This window comes from Coturnix japonica, chromosome 8 (genome assembly GCF_001577835.2).
Source record: "Coturnix japonica isolate 7356 chromosome 8, Coturnix japonica 2.1, whole genome shotgun sequence".
NCBI lineage: Eukaryota > Metazoa > Chordata > Aves > Galliformes > Phasianidae > Coturnix > Coturnix japonica.
Window position 1 is genome coordinate 25,019,296 of NC_029523.1, and position 23,654 is coordinate 25,042,949.

General features: G+C 42.2%; 2 protein-coding genes across 9 annotated transcripts in view; one reads left to right on the forward strand and one right to left on the reverse strand.

Annotated features, from left to right (window-relative positions):
* Nucleotides 1-313: 313 nt before the first annotated feature.
* Nucleotides 314-23,100, reverse strand: ITGB3BP (integrin subunit beta 3 binding protein). 6 transcript variants are annotated; one of them, XM_032446422.1, is made up of 9 exons: nt 21,082-22,366; nt 20,656-20,698; nt 17,883-18,012; nt 14,946-15,009; nt 12,261-12,339; nt 11,068-11,161; nt 9,072-9,131; nt 2,978-3,076; nt 314-1,787 (listed from the first exon to the last, which is right to left on the reverse strand). In XM_032446422.1, the coding sequence occupies exons 1-8, from the start codon at nt 21,102-21,104 to the stop codon at nt 3,018-3,020; spliced, it is 552 nt and encodes a 183-aa protein (XP_032302313.1). In that variant the 5' UTR covers nt 21,105-22,366; the 3' UTR covers nt 314-1,787; nt 2,978-3,017. The 6 variants fall into 6 exon arrangements, with proteins under 6 accessions (XP_032302313.1, XP_032302314.1, XP_032302316.1 ...); XM_032446423.1 differs by having other exon boundaries at nt 314-1,331; nt 21,082-22,364; XM_032446425.1 differs by lacking the exons at nt 314-1,787; nt 2,978-3,076 and adding an exon at nt 5,478-5,655 and having other exon boundaries at nt 21,082-22,370.
* The window catches only part of EFCAB7 (EF-hand calcium binding domain 7), a 23,200-nt gene continuing 22,575 nt past the window's right edge, over nt 23,030-23,654 (forward strand). For all 3 annotated transcript variants that reach the window (XR_001557006.2, XR_001557007.2, XM_015870751.2), the window contains exon 1: nt 23,030-23,249. Coding sequence is in view for 1 of the 3 variants with exons in the window: in XM_015870751.2 (XP_015726237.2) it covers nt 23,035-23,249 (215 nt within the window). In the remaining 2 variants the exon portion in view is untranslated. The remainder of the gene's footprint in view (nt 23,250-23,654) is intronic.

The window sequence follows — 23,654 nt, forward strand, 5'->3', positions numbered from 1 at the left end:
GTTCTTAACAGACCCAGCTGTTTCGGAAAGGCAGAAGCCTGGTACACGGAGAGGTCAAAGAAACAGTAACCGCTTAAATAGGCAAGGCATGTGCTGGGAGGATTTGCAGCAGGAGCTGAGGGTGAAAACATTGTATTTCCCTAAAAACAGTTAAGTAACCAATGTCACCATAAGGGTGGCACTGTGTGAGTCGGTTACTGTGCAGCTGGCTGCCCATCATCACCCCAACTGATCCTCTGTAAAGCAACTTTGTCCTTCTAAGAGCCGTCCAGAGCAGCTTCCTGTAGCTGCCCCCCAGTTCACTTGCAGGCTCTTTAAAGATCAGTGTTTATTGAATTTTCAGCTACAAAGGTTACAGTCAGGTTATAGAAACTACTATGACCGCTTTGTCCCAGCTATTTCTTTTCCCATTATCATGCAAACAAACAGCTGGGAAACCTGAGCTCATCTTAACAACAAAAAGCAGCACAGACAACTTAAATGAGTGACAATTAACTTCTCACATCACCCGCACAGCAATTAAATGCAAGAGTTATTTTTATTTGTTAAAAATGCCCAACGCTGGAGTCCATCCCCATTTGACTACACACATATTTAACCACATATTGTCATGTTTCTTGTTTGGGTTCTCACTGTTTAAGAACTGCTGTTCAATTATCTGTGTTTATGTTGAATTTTACTCTCTCTACATCAAACTTAATGGGAAACAAAAGCCCCCCTGTATATCATTAAATATGGGCATGAAACTGAAGTGGTGACCTAAAAGGAATGTTAATAGAGTGCTGTTATGAGGGTGGGCTTGGCTCCGGTGCCTTTACACAGTGTGATGTGGGTCAGCATTAGAGGAAGCATCTTCGTGGATGGCAAACTGGTCCTAAGTGGCAGCTACAGAGGAGTCATTTGTCAGTATAAACAAATGGAAGGGTCAGCAATCAGAACCATTCCTTGCGTGGTGCAGCTTCCTTTATCTTTGGTCACCAACGGCGTCACCTGTCAGATACGGTGGATTTTTAGGAAGGCTGTTGGAGCCCAGACAGTCCATTCAGATGGTGCTTTGCTGCCTTGTTGCTGCTGAGCTCTGTGGGTGAAGCAGGGAGCAGCCATTTCCCAGGGCACCACGTTTGTGAAGCTTCCTGCTGCTCCCTGAAGGCGTGGGATCCAACGCTCCCCTTTAACAACATTTGCTTCTCAGCAGTTCTTGCAGGGAATGCTTTGCTGCAGTTCTGTTTAATCCGGAGCAACACAACAATTATCTTTGCAGCGGGGCACACAGAGGAAATCAGTTGATGTTCCAAGCAGCAGTGAATGGAAGCTGGCGTTGTGCGCACACACTGGGACAGAACAACCACGAAGAAATGTATTATTTACATTGAGATTATCTGGTTGTGCGCATTGTTCAGTTTAAATAGATGCCAGACATTTTATCTAGATGTGCACCTGCCCAGCGCAGCAAGCAATGCTGCCTGGTATTTGCAGGGGAGATAGGCTTACAGGCCTTCCTCCTCTCCTTTTAAGTCCAATCAAGCAGATGTAGAACTTTGGGTTGATGCGGAATGCATTTTTCACATAATGCCCGGGGGGAGATGAGGAATGACTAAAATAAATTGCAGTTAGACAACATCATCATCATTCATATGATCTGCTCACAATTATAGTTCTGTCCTGTGTCCAGCAGCCTCGCTGCTCAGAAAATAGATGCACACACATCCTAAGGCAATGCAGGCCAACAGATGGTCTCTGCTGAGCCGCAGTAACGTTTGGATCTGCTCTGAGGAAATGCTGTGTTCCTAAATACAGGAAAAAAGAACTGAATAGGTGATGGTTAAAGCGTTGCTCAGCTCTGTATATCAGATATACTCACAGCCTGAGTTTGTAAGTGCTAAGGAAGCAAAGGGCTTTAGTGCAGAGCCTGGGGGGAGCTGGGCTGGGAGGAGGAAGGAGCAGGGACTCGCTGTCCTGAGCAGCTGACAGGTCTGTGCTGACAGCACCTCTGGGCCAGCAGGGTTCGGAGCTTTTGTTTTCCTTGTAGGTTAATGAATAAAATTTAACCTTCATTGAGAAGTAGAACATGTCTGTGAATTCAGCCCCACAGCAGCGCACTTGGACAGCTGGTAAAAACTACATCAGCTTCGTGTCCCTCAGTTCTAAGAACTCGGAGTAGTTCAGCTCTCCAGGAGGAGCGAAGTTCTTACACTGCAAAGAAAAAGGCTACAACCTGCAGGTGTTCTCCCCTTCATGTACCCTCTGGCTCTCAGGGTTTAAGGAACTCACGAGCAGGCAGTTTTCCCATGTGTGGGTAACACCCGGTGCCAGACCAGGTCAGCCTCTGACTGGGCCTTTCTTACAGCGCTGCCACAAGGACAAGCAGCTGAAGGAGGAAGAATTTAGAAACCCTTAAATGTGACTCGAGGTCTGTTAGCACCTTGTTTTATGCTTCCTGCTCTGGGACTGCTAAGAACGAACCACTCACAGAACAGGAGGAGCTGACCTGCTGTATAAATCTGCACTCAATGGCACCTCGGGATGCCTGTGTCCCACACTGATCATGGAGTGCTGGAGGTGCCGGGGTCTCTGTGCTGTCCCTGCCCTGTTCCCCTCCTTGCTTGCCCCCGCCCTGCACGTACCCTGCAGAGCTGTGAGGAGTCACTGATGGCAGCTCAGGAAGTGTTTGCTGCAGTGCACGTTTCTGTGCTGTGTTGACCTGTGTTACAGCTGGATCGTCACTCTTTGCAAGCATCCAGTTAGAGACTGACTGCGTCCGCAAGGAGGAATGCAACCAGGTGCTTTAGAGCAGGACGGCTTTTTTAGTAGCTCCAATATATCCTTTTTCTCAGCAAACCAGTAGCATTGGTAACCACTGCCACGTGTGGAGTAACAACATTTCCCCAACAAACCATCACAGTTTTGACTGCAAGTCTATCATAGATAGCTCTGCACATTTGAAAGCAGCATGTCTCAGTGCGCAGCGTTACGGTACCTGTGTGCAGCAGCTGGACAAGGTGCACAGCAGACAGGAGCTACAGGGAGTCGAGGAGCAGCTGCAGGAAGGCAGAGCTGCTGGCTGGCTGGGCGTGCTCTGCAGGGGGAGAAAATCAGTGAGCACAACAGTGTTCATGCAGAACTAGTGCAAATCTCCACACAGATATGAGTGAACTACTGCAATAGTCAACAGAACTCTTCATACTGTACATAAAAGATCTGTAAGGACCATAAGGAGCTGTACCAAGGATTGCAAGAGAGGAGCAGCCATCCCTGAACCCCTGAGGGGGTGGCACACAGCAGAGTGGCACTGAGCGCTGCTGGCTGTGCCCTCCAGCAGGTGAGTGTGGGGCTGAGCGGGTGGCGGGGAGAAGGGCAGAAAGAGCTCAGGGAATGGGATCTGTGGGGTGGGCAGGAGGTGCCTTTCAGGGTGGCTGTGCAGCAGCTCATCAGCGCTGGGCTCTGTGCAGCGGATGCTGGTGGTTTGTGCTGCGTTTTGATTCTACCACCACCAAAGGGTGAGGATGGAATTCAGAATTATTGATGATGTATTAAACATACTGAGGACCACAGACATATTTACTGCATTTAAAGCTAAAATGACTTCCTATGAGGAAAGGGGCTGCACAGAAGCCCACAGAGAGGCATCAAAGCCAGTAAAGACACGGGTGATGGTGAGGACAGCTCTGATGCTCACTCTCCATGCTGTGATTTCTTGGCTGCAGGTGGTGTGATGCAGCCCTGCCTGCAGTTCCAGCAGAGGTACCAGTGCTGTTACATGGAGCAGGCAGCAAATCCTAAACTGCATCTCGTCAGATTACTCCAAAAAAAAACTATCCAGTTCAACTCTGCCTCAGGTACAACTTTGCAGCATAAACACCCTTTGCTTATACAAACTGTTGTTCAGTAACTCCAGTTATAATAGGAAACTCCAAATTTGTACGACGGGTTGCCCAAGGAGGCTGTGGATGCATTCAAGGCCAGGCTGGATGTGGCTCTGGGCAGCCTGGGCTGCTGGTTGGTGACCCTGCACACAGCAGGGGGTTGGAGCTGGATGAGCACTGTGAGCCTTTACAACCCAGGCCACTCTGTGATTCTGTGATTCTGTGACAAGCAACAGAAATGAGTGTGACACACTGATGTCACCACGCCAAGTCCAGCCTGTCACTCTGAAAAAGTGTGTTAAAAAATGTAAGCTGCCCAGATTCATAGAAAACTTCACTGACTCTGCTTTGTTTCTAGATGTACACCACAACAACACACTTAGATGAGTCATATTGATAGTAATACTTATACAGATGGCATTTAGGTATTCAAAGAGTGAAAAAAAACATTATTTTCTTCCCAGATGGTTCAGAGCAGTACAGAGTTTGTCACAGCAGTTGTTTGGGTGAGCAGTTCATGTGGTGAGCTCACAGGGAGAAGGTATTGCTCCAAAAGCCCCTGAACCCTTAACAAAACAAGCAAAACAACCCTTCTCCGTATGTCACATGAGGAGCCCAGACATAAGCTCAAACACATCCAAGCACACAAAGCAATATCGGCCCAACCTCCAGCTGAAGTCCCGCTGTGCCTGCAGCAGGAGGGCTGGGAGGGCAGCTCAGCATTTTGGGGTTGCTTGGCACAGTGCAGCACCGCAATGGTCACCAAGAAGCCCGGCTCCCCGCTGCCTCCTGCCCAGCCCCTGCAGCACCAGCAGGGCACAACCCCAAGTTTCTTCCCCTGCTTCCACTCCTGCTCCTTCCCAAGTCTGACTGCCCTCAAACATTGGCAGATCTAAAAAGCGGAGAGGAAAAAAATGTCCACCTGTCAGGTGATATAAAACCAATCTCGCACTAAATGTGCCAGAATAATTTTTCTCCACCTCAACCACAGTTAAAACCGTCAGTCTATTCATTACTGTCTTTTTATAGTATTTTTATTTAATAAAACCTATTAAGACTACCATACAAATCTCTTTACTTATGCTTTTATCTTTTAACTGATCAATTTTTATATTGCTGACATCCCTTCTTCACCATTTGCTCATTTAAAAATTCATCGTATATGAGCTATGCCCCTGGAGGAAAGGTCTATAAAATTTGTTACAGCCGGCAAATGCGTGCGAGGGGCTGATAGCACATGACTGAATGCTTCACAGCAAATAAAATTTGTTTCTGCAGTAAGCAGAACTGTTTAAATGTTATTTATTTTTATGTTTCAAAGAAAATATATTGTGAAGTGCTGCATTGATTTAATACGCACCAATGTCTGTGTACACGCCGGGCCGGGGGAATTTATGAAACCTTTGCACAACTCCTTTAATTGAATTTTCCAAATCTCTCACCACACACAAATAATCAATATCTTCTGCAGAGAAAACCAGTCAGAATTATTACCGTCTTTCTTTTCAATTTTGTTGTCATCAGCACATACGGAGCACCTGGATATTTGTAACGTCTGGATAGGCAGTTATTTACACCTCCCGAACATATAATTGCTTCTAAGTGAGCCCAAACTAATGTTTCTTTTCTTTTTTACTTAAAATAATTATATTCATGGGAGAAAGCGGCGTTTATCCTCATGCAGGAGTTGCTGCATGTAATGGCTGAAAGTAGTACAGCGCTTTAATTTTTCATTAAACTTCATGCTCCAAAGTCCAGATCCGCTAGGATTACAAATTAATGGCCATCGAGTCTGTAAAAAGGTACATAGGAAAATAGAGTGTAAACACGAGTGTGAAATTCATGAACAAATGTGGCCGACAGCTACATATAAAATGCAGGCTGACAGTTCTGTGCGTACACACGTCGGGGCTGCGGTCGTATGTCTCATGTGCATTTCTGTATCTGCCACCAGAGTTAATAGCTTAATATTTCATCTGCATTGCAGAAGATGTTAAATCATGGGAGAGGTTTGTAAATTGCCCCCTCTATCCAAAAAGCTTATCACACTGCAACATCAGGCCCAGGGGCTTCTGAAACCTCAGGCTGTTTTTAAAGGAGCTCTCCTGAGCCCTGGGTCCCATCCAGCTGAATGTGCCATGGTGGCACAGCAGCACGGCCAGCAGCCCCTCACCCTTCAGCAGGGCTCCTCCAGTAGATGACACTGCTCGTCTGTGCTGGGCAAACCACAAGCACTGCGCTTTGTGGATGCCAGCCTAAGTGGTTTCCCTTATCTCTCCTAAACCACAAAGGACTTTGCATGGTTACCAACTGAAAGAAGGGCTGCACGCATGGACTGAGAACACATCCTGCCAAATGAGCCTGAGCAACAGGCTTTCATCCGCAGAGTAAAACTGAGTGTACAACGCTCTTCTCCTTAACGTGCACTTCTCCCAAACAGATTAAAGAACTGAAATTCAGAAATGAATTTATTCTATTCCATTTGAGAACGAGGCAGAAACACGTTGTAAGATGGATTCACTCTCTCTCCCAGCTACCCTCCAGCAGGACAGACCCCACCTATCCAGTTGCTTGCACACCAAGACCCAATAGAAAGTCTAAACTCAAGCTGACACGCATCAGGATGAACTGTGCAATGCTGTATTACTGCCATCCTGCCTGTTTCCAGAAGAAACTCTCCTTATTTTATTCCTCACCGTTTCTGACATTGAATTCTATGCTGTGTGATACACGTGGTTCTCTTGGACAAGAAGAAATCCTGCAGAATCAGATCAGAGTGCAAAAGTGACCAAGAAGTAAAAAAAAAAGGAACACCTCACTCCTGTTGAAGAGAATCCCTTAATACAGAAAGCCAAGTTTCCAGATGAGCCAAGATGAACCAGCTTAGATTTCCTGCACCACAAAATGAACTTTAACAACAGTTCTCTCCATTTTCTATGTAGACCAGGGAGTTTTAAAGGTCTTAACAAGAGAATATCCAGCCATATTTTAAGCCTAAAGCAAAGCGCTGTTTAGAAGAAGAAAGCATCATATCTCTGTGCTTTTCACAGACGTGTTTGCACCTCAGGCTCTTGGACTAAGGTGTTTGCCTGCTCAATGTGAGCACAGCCACGGAGAGATTTTGCATGAATCTGAGCAGATTAAACTGGCTGCAAAGAAAAACAGCCAGTTCTCCTCTTGCCTTGTGGCAAAAAAGGTCCAGGTGCCATGCTTCATAGCTGGCTACAAAGGTCAGCATTTTCACTGCCTTCTTTCAAGGGACAGCAATACAGGGCAGACAAGCTGGAACTCAGTAGTACTTTTGGTCCCTAATCTCTGCAGTTGGCTGTTATTGGTGATCTCAGCTGGGGTGGGATCAAAACCCATCCAGTTAAGCCTGATCTGGTCTCTTGGAGAGCAGCCACTCCTGTTTCAAAGAAGCAAAACTTGAGGCCTTGCATTATGAACAAATGGAAGTTAGGAACATGTAGAACTGACCTTCATGGGGACGATCAGATGTGGCACTGGGCTCCTCAGGGTGAACAGCAACAAAAATGAGCATTTTTTATTCTACTGTAAGACACAGCCTGAAAATAGTTTTCCTGTTTCCTTCCCACACAGCAAATATTTGATCTGCTCTAACACTCCCTTTACTGTTCCTTACTCGGACAGCAGAGTCCTGGATATGATCCACGTCACTGTTTATCTTTTTGGGTAACGGGAATTATTAATATAATTTGGAAAAACCATCTTCAATAGCTTTCCTCTGTAGAACATTATCTTCAGTCCTCCAAACATGGGAGTGATTAAATTTTCCTTTAAAATATGCACATCCCAACCTACACATTCATTCCCAACACACATAAAGCATGTTTTGGGCTGCAGCACACTGACTAGATTTCATCGCTTGGCAGCTGTTTTACAGTTTGCTTATATTCTATTCAAAAACATTTTGTTTACTGTAAATGCGAGTCATGGACAAACAATGATGCCATTTTTTATGCTGGTCACACAAAATGATATACTGAGTCCTGCATAATGCTGCCCATTGAGCAAGGAATGTTTTGTATTAAGTTGTTTTAAGCAGAGGTTGTTTATGTAAAGTAAATAAATTTCATGGCTCACCATGTGATGATAATGTGACATTCCACCAGTATCAAGCCACAGAATAGTCATAGGTTTTAAATTTTGAGCATAACTAATTACAAATAATTACAGAAAACCACATCCAGAATTAAAAGGCAAAGTAAAGCATCTCCAAATGCTTTCTTTTAAGCACAAAATTATTGGCCTCTCCTATTTCTGCGTTTTCAAGACTGCAAAGAAGATATGATTCTTTATTGAAGCGTTACTGACATTTGAAACTTCATCAGCACTGGTCAGCTTAAACTCATACTCTACTTCCCATCACGCTTTTCCCAATTACTTCATTTCTTCTCCAGTAAGACTGAACACTGCCAATATGTTTAGTGTCATGGGCTGGTTTTTACACCAACTATCACTAAAGAGCAGGGCATGAGGGAAGCAGAAGCTGTATTGATCTGCAGTGGCCCACAGCGCTCAGCACTAGCACTGCCTGACAGTGGATGTGGTCTTCTGAACAGAAGGACAAGAGGAGTCTGAGCATCCCCACCCAGCCCCCCCCACCTTCCCTTGGCCAAGGGGCTGTGTGGGCCACGTGATGTTAAACACCACCAACTTCAAATATTTTCACAGGCCTAGTTATAGGAAACATAATAGCTACGATTTCACAGTCCCCTGGAGTGTGCTAAGGACCTCCCAATACATACAGGGTGACAAAGGTTCTGCTGCAGACAGCGCATGCTACTTGGCTTATGTACTCAAAATGTGAGAACGGAGAGGAGAGTGAGAAAGAACAAAGACAACCCAGATGTATGAAGGGTAGGGAAAGTCTCAAGGGCCTGAGTGCACCGAGTTCTGGATCAGGCCTCAAGTGCAGGGCTGTTAATGAGACACTTATATGGAGAGATACTCGATACAACAAGATGCTAAAAAGATGAAACCTGCATTTGAATAGTGCAAGAGTTTAGGCTGAGCTGCAAGCTCAGAAGAAATACATTTCACTACTGCCACTTTCATACATGAAAGGTTATCCAACGTACTTCAGGCCAAAAGAACTAAGGAGGAATCAAGTAAAAGGAATCATCAAAATGTCTGTCATGTGGAAGTTACAACATTGGTTTGGTTTTTGGTTTTGTTTCTTGGTACCTCGGGCAGGACGTTGTCCGTGGTTCCTTTTCAACAGCTGCAGTTCTTCTGCTTGAATCACTGGCAAAGAAAGAAATCATGAATCAATAAATGTTACCCCAGAGATTTCAAGGCAAATAATACCAGCGCTTTCTTATTCATTTTCAAAGCACCTGTATTTTTCTTCACGTGATTAATAAAAACACCGGGCCTATCTGTGTGCTGCTAAAAAATACTAACAAAAAGAAGTCCAGATGAACATACTTTGAAACGTGCTTACAAGCCTCATATTATACGTTGTCCCCATTTTTATCTCCTGCTGTTGACACACTTTGTTCTAATCCCGAGTGTGGGGGAAATGAGGGTTCTTTCCCATTTTGGAGGCAATAGGAAGCTTACAGAAACAGTGCACATAATAACAGCACCAACAAGAGGTCGGACATCTCGTTTGCAGCCTTGGGGATGTGGTGGTTCTACTGTCCTATCCACGTGTAGGGTAGTAATGTAAACACAGACTGTTTTCACAAAACTTCACTTTGTGTAAGAAAGCCTCTGGTTATCTGCATGACAGAGGGAACGAGTAGGGTGCATACAAATGCAAAATGAAATCTGAATGAGCATTGGAATACAAGGCAGGAAAGAAATGCTAATTTAAACAACAGTGCTGCTGGAATTGTGTGGTGCATACATTCCACAGCTGGGCTGCATACACCTCATGCATTAGAGGAGTCTCAGTGATGTTTGGTCACAAAAATCTTGTGGCTTCCAAGTGCAAACACAAGTAGCAGTCAGCCAGCTGCCTTCTGCTGTCCTGCAGTGAGATCCAGCATTCGGCTCTGCAGATAACAGAGCACCCTGATGGGTTCTGGAATAACGTATACCAGCAAAACACCACATCCGCATAAAGGACTTTGTATGCTTATCTTCTTCAAATGCATGTCCCATGAGTGGATACAGTGGCTGTGCATGTGCATATATTGTTTATTTTCTCTTGTCAGCTGGGAACTAAATTATGAGGTTAGTGCAAAAAGTCCAAAGGACTGATGTTACATAGGTAAACCTTGGAGGATAAGCAGTCATTAGGTAAATACAATGTTAGACACACACCTGCATCATAATCATGCCGTGTGGATATGGATGCTTTCATGCTGCTGTGAAAACTAAGGAACAGACTATTCCAAAGCACAGAGATCAAGGCCTGAACAGCAACAGAACTCCTTGGTGCCTGCAGCTACTTTGAGCTCTAAGGAAGGACCAGACCAGGCAGACAGTTATTTTTTCCTTTGGATACCCAGGAGCGTTTTTTGGTTGTTACCTGTAAGTCAGCAATGAATGATAAGGGCTGGGCGTGGTTTTGTTTTTTTTTTCTTGCATTAAAATACTTTCCCATCACATATTCCCCTTCTAGCTGTGGAGGAAGCTGGGAAATTAAGTACAAACGCTTTTCTGGCTGCTGAGGACTGAGAAGTCCCAAGAACCTCTGGCTTGGAGTAAGGATAAAACTTTCCTAAAACAAACACGCATAAAAGGAAATCTTCGACTTTCCGTGTTCCTATTACAGATGTGCCATGGGTAAGGTGCCCCTCTCCCAGCACAATAAGCATCTGGTATGTCCATCATTTAAAGACAGATGAATAGCGATTTTAAAGCCTGGAAACCTATATTCAGCCTAATCCTTCTAACAGGCAAACAAACAAAACAACTTCCTTCCAAAAAGAGAAGAAAGGCAACGCAATCAAAGTGCAAACGTTTAGCCTAATCACTAGCTAACTGCCCACTAAGTAGCTAACTATTTACATGAGAAAAGCTGTTGCTCTTCCAAGTTTTTCCTCTCCATCTGCAGCTGAGTTAGAAGTGTGGGTCCTTGAGGTTGTCTTTCTTCTATGTCCCTATTGGGTGCACGGGGACGTTTAAGGCGTATTTGCTCTGACCAGAAGAACTCAGGCAGCAGAGGCCTGCAGTACAACCCTTCATTATAACACAGGGGAGTATAAATATTGTCGGAAATCCTTCTTACTTAGCGCTTGGGTTTTCTGCACTTCAGCGCTCAAGTCGCACGACGAGTCTGAGTCACCGATGATATTTTCCAGCTCTCTGCTGCCCTCTAAAGCCTGGAAGAAAACATAATCAAAGATCGTTAAATCTCACTCCCGAAATACCTACACAGCTCGTATCACATTCCGACAAGGAAGAACTTTTGGGACACTCCTCACAAACTCTCAATACCACATCAGACTTCCTCTCACAGAGCGAGCGGGATTAAGGAGTTTAATGGCGTTAAGAACATATGTTCCTTTGGAAAATGGCATTCAGGTGCCTTTGAAAGAGTTGCTTAAAAATCTCCTGTTATTTACGCTTCACTCAGAAGTCTTCAGCTGTTTAAACAGATTAACACTTGATCCCCAGGAAAGCAATCTCGGAGCATGTACAAGCTGGCTATAACATGTTAGTAAAAGAGAAATCTACAGGCATTTACCATTCTATGGAAGAAGTGAATACCCCCCAGCATTTCATGGTAGATCTGAAACTATACAGTGGCAAATGAGAAACACAAAAGGTTTTCTAAATAAACATTTCCACTATAAGATTCTCAAGTCTTAGCACTGGTGGTTTGCTGTTCTTTTCCCTGTGAATAAAATCTTGCTGGACCACACATAGATGAAAATAAATGATGAAATGCTTCCATTATGCTGAGCTGTATCCAGAATGTTGACATTGGGCAGCTAACCTGGTCCTGAATGGATTCAAGAAATCTGAGCAAACCAGAATTATTTGCATTTTAGCATGTATAAAGCAGACTCTATTAAATGATGATACATTAGAGGTAAATTAAATAGTACAATCACTTCAACACAAAGGGATATTAAATCTTCAAGGACATATAAATCTACACTGTAATAACTCACACTGCGAGTTATACATAGTAGTTGGTAACTATTTCATATGCTTTTATTCATGTACAAAACGAGCAGATGCACTTCAAATAGTGTGCTTGGAAAAGCAACTTCTCTAATTCAGAACCTATTAAGTTGCCTTGTGTGTGTGTGTGTGTGGGCTGCGCTTTCTGTACTTCCAGGCCAGCTCTGCTTGGATTCCAGTATTTTACTTGCTTCCCTATTCCTTTAAACTCAAATGCTGCATTTGAAGTTTCCATTCTTAATTCCACGCTAAAAGAAGATGAAGAAATAAATAAATCAGTGTAAATCAGACCTGTAGGCTTGTCAGCTTTTCTCTTGCTTTCAGAATTCTCACCAATGAACTTTGCACGTTGGACTGCAGCGCTGCAAACCTGCGTGTGAAGGTGGAACAATTGCTATTAGACACGGGGCACTGAAAAAAAAAATCAGCGTTTACAGGGGATCCAACAGCTTCAATGTGATAACAGGACGGATTTAAATAACCTGTGAACCAATGAGCTGCCAACCTGACTGTGTCATACCACATCAAATACAGCTTTAAATATCTATCTGGGAAGTGCCAAACATATGTATCCTAATTTCTAACACAGAAACCCAGGTCAGTAATCAGGATTTCCTTATAGTCACACAGGATGACAGCGGTACAGCCTCATCTATTAACCACAAATACATCTGATTGCCAGTGTAAATACCAGACTTTGTTCTCTGTAATAAAAATTAAAATCATATCCCTTCAGGTTAGATCTAATTTCAGACTAGAAGTGAATGATTGAGGATCTGCGCTGAGTATTCATTACAAAGAAGTCCTACCATTGAGGTTTAGGTGAGGTTCCCCTGGAACGCATGCAAATCAAATGAGGCAACCAGAATCATCTACCTGCTGCTTCTCCCCCATAAGGGGAGAATCACATTTGTAAGAAACCCCGAATCTAGTATTAAGAAAGAAAGTGTATGGAGGCTCACATAAATAGCAGTGTGTAGGTGTTGGTTTTTAAATGTGTTTTATTGGCATGTTCCTAACTGCTTGTCTTTCAAATACTTGCCTTTTTTTAATTAAAAGAAGAGCACACTGAATTATTGAATGCCAACATTTAAATGTTAAGGAATACCACCATTACAGAACCCTCCTGCAAGCTCAAGGTTACTGTCACTGTGCCATGGGTCTGTGTGTTAACTGAGGGATTTACTGGTTCACCAAAAATAAAATCAGAACTGAAATCCACCCCAAACCACCGTCCCAAAGCAAAGCAAAACACCCCTTTTATTGGAGTCTGCAGCTTTTCAGTAGCATAACTGTAAGATGGTGTCATTTTTCATGTTATGCGTTTCATTCTTACAGTCTAACATACCATCCAGACAATGCTGCTGCCTGCCAGGCTCCGCCACTAAGAAGACACTTCCTGTCCTACAAGGAAGGAATTTCAACCTGATGGTGGGGGAAGTTCCCATTACAAGACAAACAAACAGGAAAACAAGCACATCAGCACCACAACTGGAATGATCAGAAGGGAGAGTTACAACCTTAAGCGTGAGTAATTATTTGAACAAATGTCACCAATGTTATTAATCAGATGCAATGTATGCAGTAGGGTATCTAGTCCTGAGGTAATTTTTATATCAAATACAATGATATATGAATTAATATGAACAACAGTTTCACCTCAGGTATTTTGAAAGAGAAAGTCTTCCTGACCTACAGACACGAGAATTTACATAACAACCTGAATCGGATGCCCAGGAACTGGGCCTGAATGAAATACAGGATAGTCACAATATGAAGAACAAGAAAAAAACAGATGAAGTTGTAGAGGAGGGATGAAGACATGGAACAACCACATTGATGCTGAGCTGTGAATAAGACAGATACCAAAGATGGACATCAAGGACATCAGAGGACAAGTTGCTGAATCATCAGCTAAGCAGGCAGAATAACACAGAAGGTAAGATTATAAGAACAGAAGTGCAGCCCTGGTGAGTGCAATTTCAGTCAGGTTAAAAGAATGTTGAGGGTTGAGGATAATGTGTTTATTGGATAACATCCCAAGAAATTGGAAGGCATCCTCAGTACAGTCTCACAGAGACTCACAGTTTTCTGGTTACCAAGTTCTATCACAGTAAAAACAAATATTTTCTTTGCCCAGCTCTTTGGGTGTTTGTTTGGCAGGGTACACAGATAACACTGTAACACACTTACATGACACCTCACTGCTGGCACAGAAAAAATCAGTTCACATTTCAGCTGAAATTCGGCAACGTTATAAACAATTCAGTGCTTCTCAAAACAGGAAATATCAAGCAGTACTAATAACAAGAGACATGAACAGCCTCACCTGGAACAAGTGTCTGTCATTTCTCCTTCCTCACATCCGTCAAGCTTATGAAAGCACTTTTATCAAACACCTTGCCCAAAACATTTATGTTGGTGCTTATTAAACGTGGACTGCCCAAAGTCCAAGGATCAGTGTTGGAAAATTATGGCTTAAAATAAGATTGTGGCAGAAAATACAGGATTTTTTAAAGATTTTACCATGCAAATGTGAAGTTTTGTCATCATTATCTTTATCATCATTATCAGATCTAAACTGAAAAGCATCCCAAGGTTACTGTGCCTTTATCTTTGGATGTCTGTGATTCCAAAAATAAGGTAAAGAACGTATGTTTCCAGAAGATAGGCAAACATACTTTTACATTGATAGCTTAATTATGATATCTCATTATGTATTGCTATGGACATGACTCCTGTATCAGGCAGTGCCATATGCCCCATGCTGCCATTGAGACAGAACTGTTTGGACAGTTGCATTGCAAACTCTGCATTCCTTTGTGCCCATAGCCCTCCCATTCAGTACCTTCAAATATCCAACCCTGAGCGATTACAAATTACAAATAACCACTATTAATTTAATTCTATATGAAATACAAATCCCTCCGAGTGAAAATGACGACACTGCACCCTCAAAGCACTGTACACACTTACGCATCCTCCACTGTTTGAGGCTGCCCTCTTCTGGATAATCTGCTTTCTGAATCACTTTCATTTCCTAGGAGGTTTACAAGAAAGGGGAAAAAAACAATGATAAAAATAAAACGTTAACCTTCTGAAGCACAGAAACACTGTTAATATGAACCTTGGCTAACAAATGATCTTTCAGGAAGATTATGTTTCAATTATGAAACAGGGCAGATTCCTTAGTAATGAATCACCCTGACTTGACTATAAGTTATTCTTCCATAATTTGACCTCTCACCAGTTCACGTGACATCTGTGTTTGTGGAAATCTTGGGATTATCAAATTAACAGCTGTAAGTCTGTGTAATTCTGACATAGATTCTTTATTCTACATGTGTAAGGTGGAATGATACAGAGATGGCAACAAAGATGGGGACAGATATTCAAAAGGTCACTTATGAGGGAAAACTCACTGATATGGATGCCTTCACTGGGAAATACTGAGACAGTCTCTACCAGGGAGCAACCTCCAAGAGATGCTGCCTTAGTGGTGGTCAGCCCTGAAATGAGGTCTAGAGGAGATGGAGTCAAGCTTCATCCCTTCCAGGAGCACAGCTAAATTACTCTCACCTGTGTAAGTTGTTGGCTTTTTTACCCCTATTATGTGCCTAGATACAGCACAAAGCTTTACCATGAAAAACCATAATTACTGAGCAACAAACCCTCACTTTCCTTTAAGAAGTGGTTGGCCCCCAGCTCCATCCTGTAAACAACTACAAGGAAATAAGGTGCAAATTATTTCCAAGGGCTGACACACTGTACTGACAGTATAATGTTCTAGCTTGTCAAATGATGGGGCATGATAAATCATACCCCACTTGCCATTGTTCTGCATGTCGAGTCCCATTTCTGTGTTTCAGTACGCTGCTATTTGGAGCAGTTGCATTTTGTAAGGGAACAGGAATAGGTTATTACCACAAAAGCCTGTTCCCATGGCTTTGTTAACAAAACCTCGACTAACAGCTGATTTATAAGTGATATCTATTAACACAGTGTAACACTTAAAATAAAAGTGCCTTTTCAGCAGGAAATGAGAAATAGTGCATTTAAAAAGATAACTTGTAACTGCGATGTAAGAGCAGGTCTGCTCCACCATCTTGTAGCCATATGAATATGGGGACAAAAAGGAAGCTAGTACTAAATAACCGAGTAATCATCCATCTCAGTGTCAGCTATGATCAGGGGATCAGTCTTTTCATAAAGAATGACTCCTCGCATCCATATTTATTAATAGTATGGAATCACATACTTACAGCATGCATTACAGTATATATTATAGTATGCATTCACCTCTGCATTAACAGCCTATTAGACATCCATGTTAGTACGAGACATTTTGCTCCTTTTTTTCTTTTACCTACAATATAAGGCACATAATGCAAATGCAGAGCTGCCAAAAAGTTTAAGAACTTGTAATAGAGCCGGATAGGGTATTATAACGTGTTGTGTGGCAGAAAGGCATCTGACTGAAACTAAAGAGTCACTAAAGCCAGAAATTAGATGTAGGGAATATTCAAGAGAACATATATAAAGAGCCACAGTATTTTTAATTTTGTACTTGACTGCTACCATCATAAACAATTCAAAGCTTTCTGCAAAGCTAAGGTTTAAAAGTACATGCAGATATCTGAATGGAAACCATGGGATCACAGCCTGAACCAGTGATAGAGCACCTGGTGAAGGAGCACGGCCAGCCCTGGGAGCACAGATGGGAGCAATTCTCTTGTGCAACCCTGGGCCCACCCCTCCCTAACCTCATTTAAGGGCTGGCAACTGAAAGAGACATATCTCTGCTTGGAGATCACCTCATTTGGGGTGTTCATTGAGCCCTAATCCTTGGAAAGGGGTAAGCAATTCTTTCTATGTTCCCAAAATGTGATGTCTACTTTTCTTGCTTATATCTTATCTTATGGAGACATGAGGTATAGAACAGAATTATAATGCTGTGTTTCTTTTTTTTTGTTTTTTTACTCATTTCTTTAAAAATTGTTTTCTTTTTTTTAGGGCTAAACTTCAACTAGTGTTTATTCTGTTCTGCTCAGAATATTTCTGCTCATCATAGTTTGTGAATGTCAATGAAGCCTCAATTAGTGCCCATAAATTCCAAACTATATGGGGCCTGGAAGCTGGCATCTGGAGTGCTCACCCACAGATTGACCTCAGTGGACTGAAAGATGTGGATTCAAGGCCTGTTTTGGCCACCAGCCCATGGAAGGTGAGTTGGAACTAAATGATTTTATGTTCCCTTCTAACCCTACCTGTTATATGATTTATTTTTTTTTTAATAGGATTTGTAATGTAAGGAAACAAAAGCTCTTAGGTTTTATGTAGAAAGGTAAGTGTTTTTGTATTATTGTTTTTATAAGTAACACTAGGTGAGTTACTGCCTTCTCTACACTTAAAACATCCATACAAGCAGGTTATTCTACTGAAAATACACTTCATAGTTTGCTTGCATCGAAAGTTGTCTGTGGAGATATGTCTTAAAATGAAATGGAAATGATTTAATTATAAAAGGGCATCTTTGCTGAGAGCTCATGACAGTCAGAGCTGTGTTAGCTCAACTAAAAACAGCCTTACTTTGAGTAACTATGTAAAAAATTACATAGAAGAAAGCAAAGGAGGAAGAGTTAAAGTAACTCAACTTCTCTTTTACACTTGATCTAGTAACTTCTACCTCACGTTCCATACACATAGAGGAAGACTCAGAACTGAGAAATTCAGTGTTTACGCATGAATTTATTTTACTGGCATGAACAAATAAATCTGTTCCTCCATCTCAAACTTGGGAAGCTTTAAGACAAAAAAAGAAATCAAACATACTGCATGAGACACATAAATCACTAAATCAACCCAATAGCCAGAAAAAATGTTGCAGAAAGAAAGGCAAAATGTTCAACTAACCATGTGATAAGCTGTTCCCGAGATCCTCTGCATTACTACTTGTGGGAGATGAAAATGGACTTATCTGGCGTGTTCCCGTTGTTGGTGAATAGTTTAGATCCTTGTTGTCCAAAGGGCCTGCTTCAGCTGGCTAAAGTGTAGTAGAACAACAAAGAATTTGGATTAATGTTGGCTGAAGACGAAGGAATTCCAATATCCACCCGAACCCATGAAAGTTACAGAATTTCCATCTGTAAACTAAATACATCCTGGCCTCTACTTGTCTCATAGGCAGAGCTGCATGTTGTATCCCAAATCAGTCAAAGCCTCTCTGAAATCTATCTGATAAGAGGGATTTTTAAGTAACTCCAAGTTTTATGTACTCCTGCTTATGGGAAGCCTATCATACGCGTGCAAACATTCCTTTTAGTCAAAAACAAAAAGACAAAGTACACTTCAATCACCAGCCTCCTTGTTTCCATTTTAAGATAAGCACATGGCTTCCAAAGATTCAGATGTTCTGGTATATATATGTACATACATGTATAGTTCAAACAGCAGTCAAAAACTGGTATTATCCTACTGAGAATGTAAGGCATAGGAATACTTTCAGTTCCATCAAAAAATAGTGATTTCTAATGTTTTCTAAACAAGTGTTAATTAAAAACTAACATGAAAGTCCATTTAAAATTGTCCGCTAAACCCAAAACTTTGGCTTAGAATTTCGATACGTTTCATTATACAGGAGTAGCAATTTAATGGTGCATGAGGAATTCAGCAGAGAAGTCTCCATTTCTGAAATATTACCTGGGGTGCAGTTTGTTCTCTAAATTGCAACTCTGAGAAACTGGGATTTCCCTTCACTACTGATATTAAGAATAAAAACAAGTTTGTTTACACACAAAGGGCTTCAGTTCAGGCAAGAAGTTGCTTCCAGCTAAAAAGCCCAGCAGCTTTATACAATATCATTAGTGACAGTCAAGGAGATGTACGAAGAAACAGAACATGCACAGCCTGAGACTCCACTTGTATCAGCTGCATCTTACACTCTTTGAAACCACTGGTGAAGTGACTAAGGGGTTTTTGTGTAACTATTAAGTAACATGCACAGCACCTGATAGTACCTTACTGTTATGTAACCAGTAACTAAAAACAAAAGGGCAGGAATGCACGCCATGCAGCAAGTCAGAAAACAAAGCTTAAGTGACAGCTTTCCTGTTCTTGCCCAGCTCCCTTTTCAAGGAGACAGCAGGCGTGTCCAGCACTGCTTTCAATGAGATCAGCCACCTTCGAAAGTGGAGAATGCAGATGAGTGATTTCACTGTACTGACATCTATTATACTGAGAATAAGGGGTATTTTACATGAAGCCATTTTTTCCATTCCCTTCCAGTCTTTTCTCATGGGTATAAAGACGAAACATCAGTGTAACAGTGATGCTGGTGATCTTTTCTCCCTCTTGGAAACAGAGTACAAGCAAAGCAAAATGCACCAAGAAAGTAAAGGAGAAACTTCAGTTTGTAATTAGTTACATGTCTGGGCCCATGGAGGTTGAGGAGCAAATTGATTTGTCTCTATTTTTGCAATTGAAGCAAGGAAAGGAGCGACTCATTCCCTTCCCATACAAGCAGCCTTTTCCAGCAGGCCAAGCCCCGCTCTGCTCTCAAAACTTGGCTTTAAGGCAGCAAAGAACTGAGTGTGATTTCAGCTGGACCACTCAGCTACAGAAACACCACTACACCCTAATAAACAGATGCAAAATTACAGTCACAGCTGCATTCTGTGCAGAACAAGTTGGATAATGGTATGCCAAGCTGTTAATTAAATTGCTAATGATTTTTTTTTTTTCAGTGCCATTGCAGCATTTTGCCAGCTTTTCTTTCAGCAACAACAGAAACAATCCTGCAAATGTTTAAAATTGTGTATCTGTGTTCTGCTAACAAGCAGCGAGAGCTCCATGTATGAGCTGCGTGTGAGCAGTTCTCTCGAGAAGGGCGCAGATGTGGAGATTTACTGGGAGCTCATTGAGCAGCTATTTCTCTTCATGTACTTTTACACATTTTTCCTTCGTTTAAATGCTGCCATCCTCACAAAGACCTCTGTGTGGTGTCTGCAGCAACACCCACTGTTGGTAGAAGCAGATAATAAACTGACATATGTCCTGGCACGTTGGTACTGGGATGATGCTATGGCTGCATTTACAAAAAATAATAGCAACAGTACAATTTTATTTTTATTGTGATAACTGTGGTGAAATTTATTACAGTGTAAGTACTTTATTGTTTCATTATGCCAGATTAGCTGAGGGAGGTAATTATAGCCTTGACATGAAAATGCCTTTAATGTTTTCATTTCCATTTTGCAGTTTAGAATATGCAGATTACAGCATTATCATAATTCCATATTGTTACATGTACAATTGCATGGCAGAACGTTTGATCCAGGATAATGGGGCTGATTTCTAATGAATGATTCCACCAAGCAGCTTAACTCATTCAGCTCTTGGGTAAACAGTGAGGGCAGCACAAATATGCATGTTTCTCTCTTTACTTTCAAGTATTCATACAGGCACACATTGCTTAGGGCCAGGCAGCTGTAGGACAAATAGAATGCTACAAATTATGTACTCGTATTTTCATCACTAATTGTAATTGTGAGCCTTCCTGGGAATTTTCTAGACAGCCACCAATCCATAATATTCATTAACCAATGAGATACTGTGCTTATGTACAGATATACATATACATGCCTATATACACATATCTGACATCATTCCATACACCAAAAATACTTACGTTATGCTTCTTAACACTGCCTAACTTCAGTGATCTCTTAGCTCTGCAAGATAAAAATACACACAAGTTTTCTGGTCATTGAGATGCAAAGTTTCCACGTAGTAAGGTTTATCATTCCTAACGTCAATGCCATTTCCCTTTTGCATATGTTGGACTTATTTCTAAATGCTACACCAGAAAAATAAATAAGCCACAATGAAAGCAAATACATTAAGTAATTAAAATACAATCTAACAAAAACATTGCTTGTTTAGAAAGATAAAATGTTTCCAGAGGAAAATCCAACTCTCTCTTTTTGTACTAGAGATAAAAAGACAGCGGATTTCTCAAGATGCCACGTACATGCTTGTCCCTTAAAAACTATGAACAATGAAAAATGCAAAAGCATCATTATTTACATCGTTATTTACATTGTTATTTACGTACCTTCTGAGTAGGGGTGAAATCATTTTTCCTTTAGTAGAATTATTAGGTGCTTAAAACGCGGGTACAGCCAAGGTGAAAAAATAGGTTCTTCCCATCATTTTAGCTCTTAACATGATTCAGTGCTACCAGACTATGACTTAACTGGGGAACAGATGCTCTATGTCTTTACAGGTCCCCAAACCATAAGAAACTATTTTCTAGTCTTCTCCACTATACTGATTCAGGAGCACGCCAAGCTCTCTCTGCAAAATCTGCTCTGCTGAACGGGATGCCCAGCTGTTAATGGCAATGCTAGGAGAGGAAAGCTGAATATTTATAATACTTTACATCGTACAGCTGTCTTCTAAAGAGCAGTCATCAAAATTTTATTGAATGCAGACTAAACGCTCAAAGGAAAGAAAGGTCAACATAAATTAAGACTATTTTTCCCAGAGACAACCGAAACTTTTAAAGTACGTTCTTAAATCTTAGTGGTTTAAAGCATTACATAAAACAATGAAGAAAAAATTAAAATCTTTATAAGAACAGTCCCCGAGAAACATATCCTATATCAATTTGAACAAGAAGATTTAGAAATGCATTATATTTCAGGATCTTAGCACTGTTTTTATCCTGCAGAAGAACATACTGTAAGGAATTAAGATGACCTCATTCCAAACATATCCTCTTTTAATTCATGGTACAACTCCAAAATTGCAAATTCAAGTGATAAAAAAAACATCTTTGAAATATAACTCAGGTGCGGGTCTTTTACATGGGTGAGACTACAGTGATCTCTGTTACAAAAAGGAGAAGTATTTTATCTCTAAAAAGCCAAGTAAACAGGTAACACATCTAAAAAAGTGGCTGAAATTCTTGCCAAAGGGCAGTCAAAGCTGTAGCAGTTTGATGGAATCCTTCATAATGTATTTCTTTATTAAATACCAACCCATGTTGCTTAAGGAATACAGACTCTGTTACATCTTCCACTCTGGTGGCAGCAGGGAAACATATTTATTAATACACCTACTCTGAAAGGCTGCTCCAGCTCTTGACATCTGCTGTTCACTCAGAACAAGTTACAATTTTTGCTTAATCTACATGGACTCCTTGGCTGGGATCACTAAAATAAAACTCATCCAAGCTTAGTTTGGTTTATCTTTTTTTATATGGCTGGAAAAGCCGTGCCATGGATCTGGATGAGAAACCAATGTCAGAGTTTGAACAAGAACAGGAGGCAGAAAGATACTGTGTATGTGATTGTAATACCTCAGATTGGTTCAAATTTACCTAACTGGATTTATTTTACTTTACACAGTGCAGAAAATATAGCTAGCAAGGAGCATTGTGCTTGTTTATAGGCTAAAGCACTATGTATTACTGCTATGGTGTACTGCAAATCTACCTTTCTTAGCCATATCTGCAGTTTCTCACTAATATTCAGTGATTTTTAATCACTTATGTACTGTTTTGGTGTAACCACTTAACCAAGGAACTGGTTGACAGAAAGCATAGCTATGCAATTTAACTTCCTGCAAGTAAACAGTATAGGAAATCAGTTAACTCCATGTATACCCAACTTTTTCTATTGTAATTCATTTACGAAATATTGCAATGGTAGCAATTGCACACAGATGTGATATACAAATCCTATATGCTTTACAGGCTGCCCAGAGATGGGGGCTCTGAGCCCTATGGAGCTGTGTGTGAGCCTGTTCATTGCGGGTAATAGGACCAAACGGCCTTTAAGGGTCCGTTCCAACTCAGACGGTTCTATGGTGCCACGAACCGTTCGTTATGAACACCCTGGGCACACCGCGGGCCGTTCCGTTTAGTTTCCTCCCGTTCCCTGCTCATGACGGAGCTAAGAGCCGATCCCGCCCTTCCCCACACAGCGCTGCCCCCCGCCCGCCTTTCTCCTCAGGGGCTGTAATGGCGCCCGCTTCCCGCCCGCCCCGCGCCGCTACCTACATCATGACGGCCATTCGAACGGCTCCCGCCGCCTCAACGTCCCCGCCCCGCTCCGTGCAGCGGCCTAACGGCGCCGGCTGGAAACTGAGGGGGCGGGACGGTGCAGCCAAGGAGCTGCGTCCCTCAGGCCCGGCGGGTCGGGATCCGTGTGAGGGGAGGGACCGGGGCTGCTCTGCCCTGCTCTGCCCTGCGGCCGAGGGGAGGTTTCGGCTGAGCAGGTGGGTTCCGTTCAGTGGGAGAGTTGGGACTGAATGTCTGTGCTGTGAGGGATATGGCTGGATAAATATGGCTGGAGAAGCGGGGGGAGGCGGTGGGATGAGGGTGGAGGGTCTGAGTGCGGCCGGGCCCTGCAGTCCCTCAGAGGCGCTGGTTGTTCATGGAGCTCCTCCTCGACTTTCACCTCCTTTCATTGTGTGTGTAATTCTGAGACCCCCGTTTGTAGGAACCAGGCTGTATCGCCGTTCCCTGTGGGGTCCTTTTAATGCCAGCACAATATTAAAGTGTCAGGCAGGCGGGCTGTGTATTACAGAAAGGTGTGAGTGATTTAGGCCTCAGGAATAAGAATCCAATGAGTCCTGAAGGGGACCCTGTGATGCTGTTGTTGCTGGACTTGAGATGTTCAA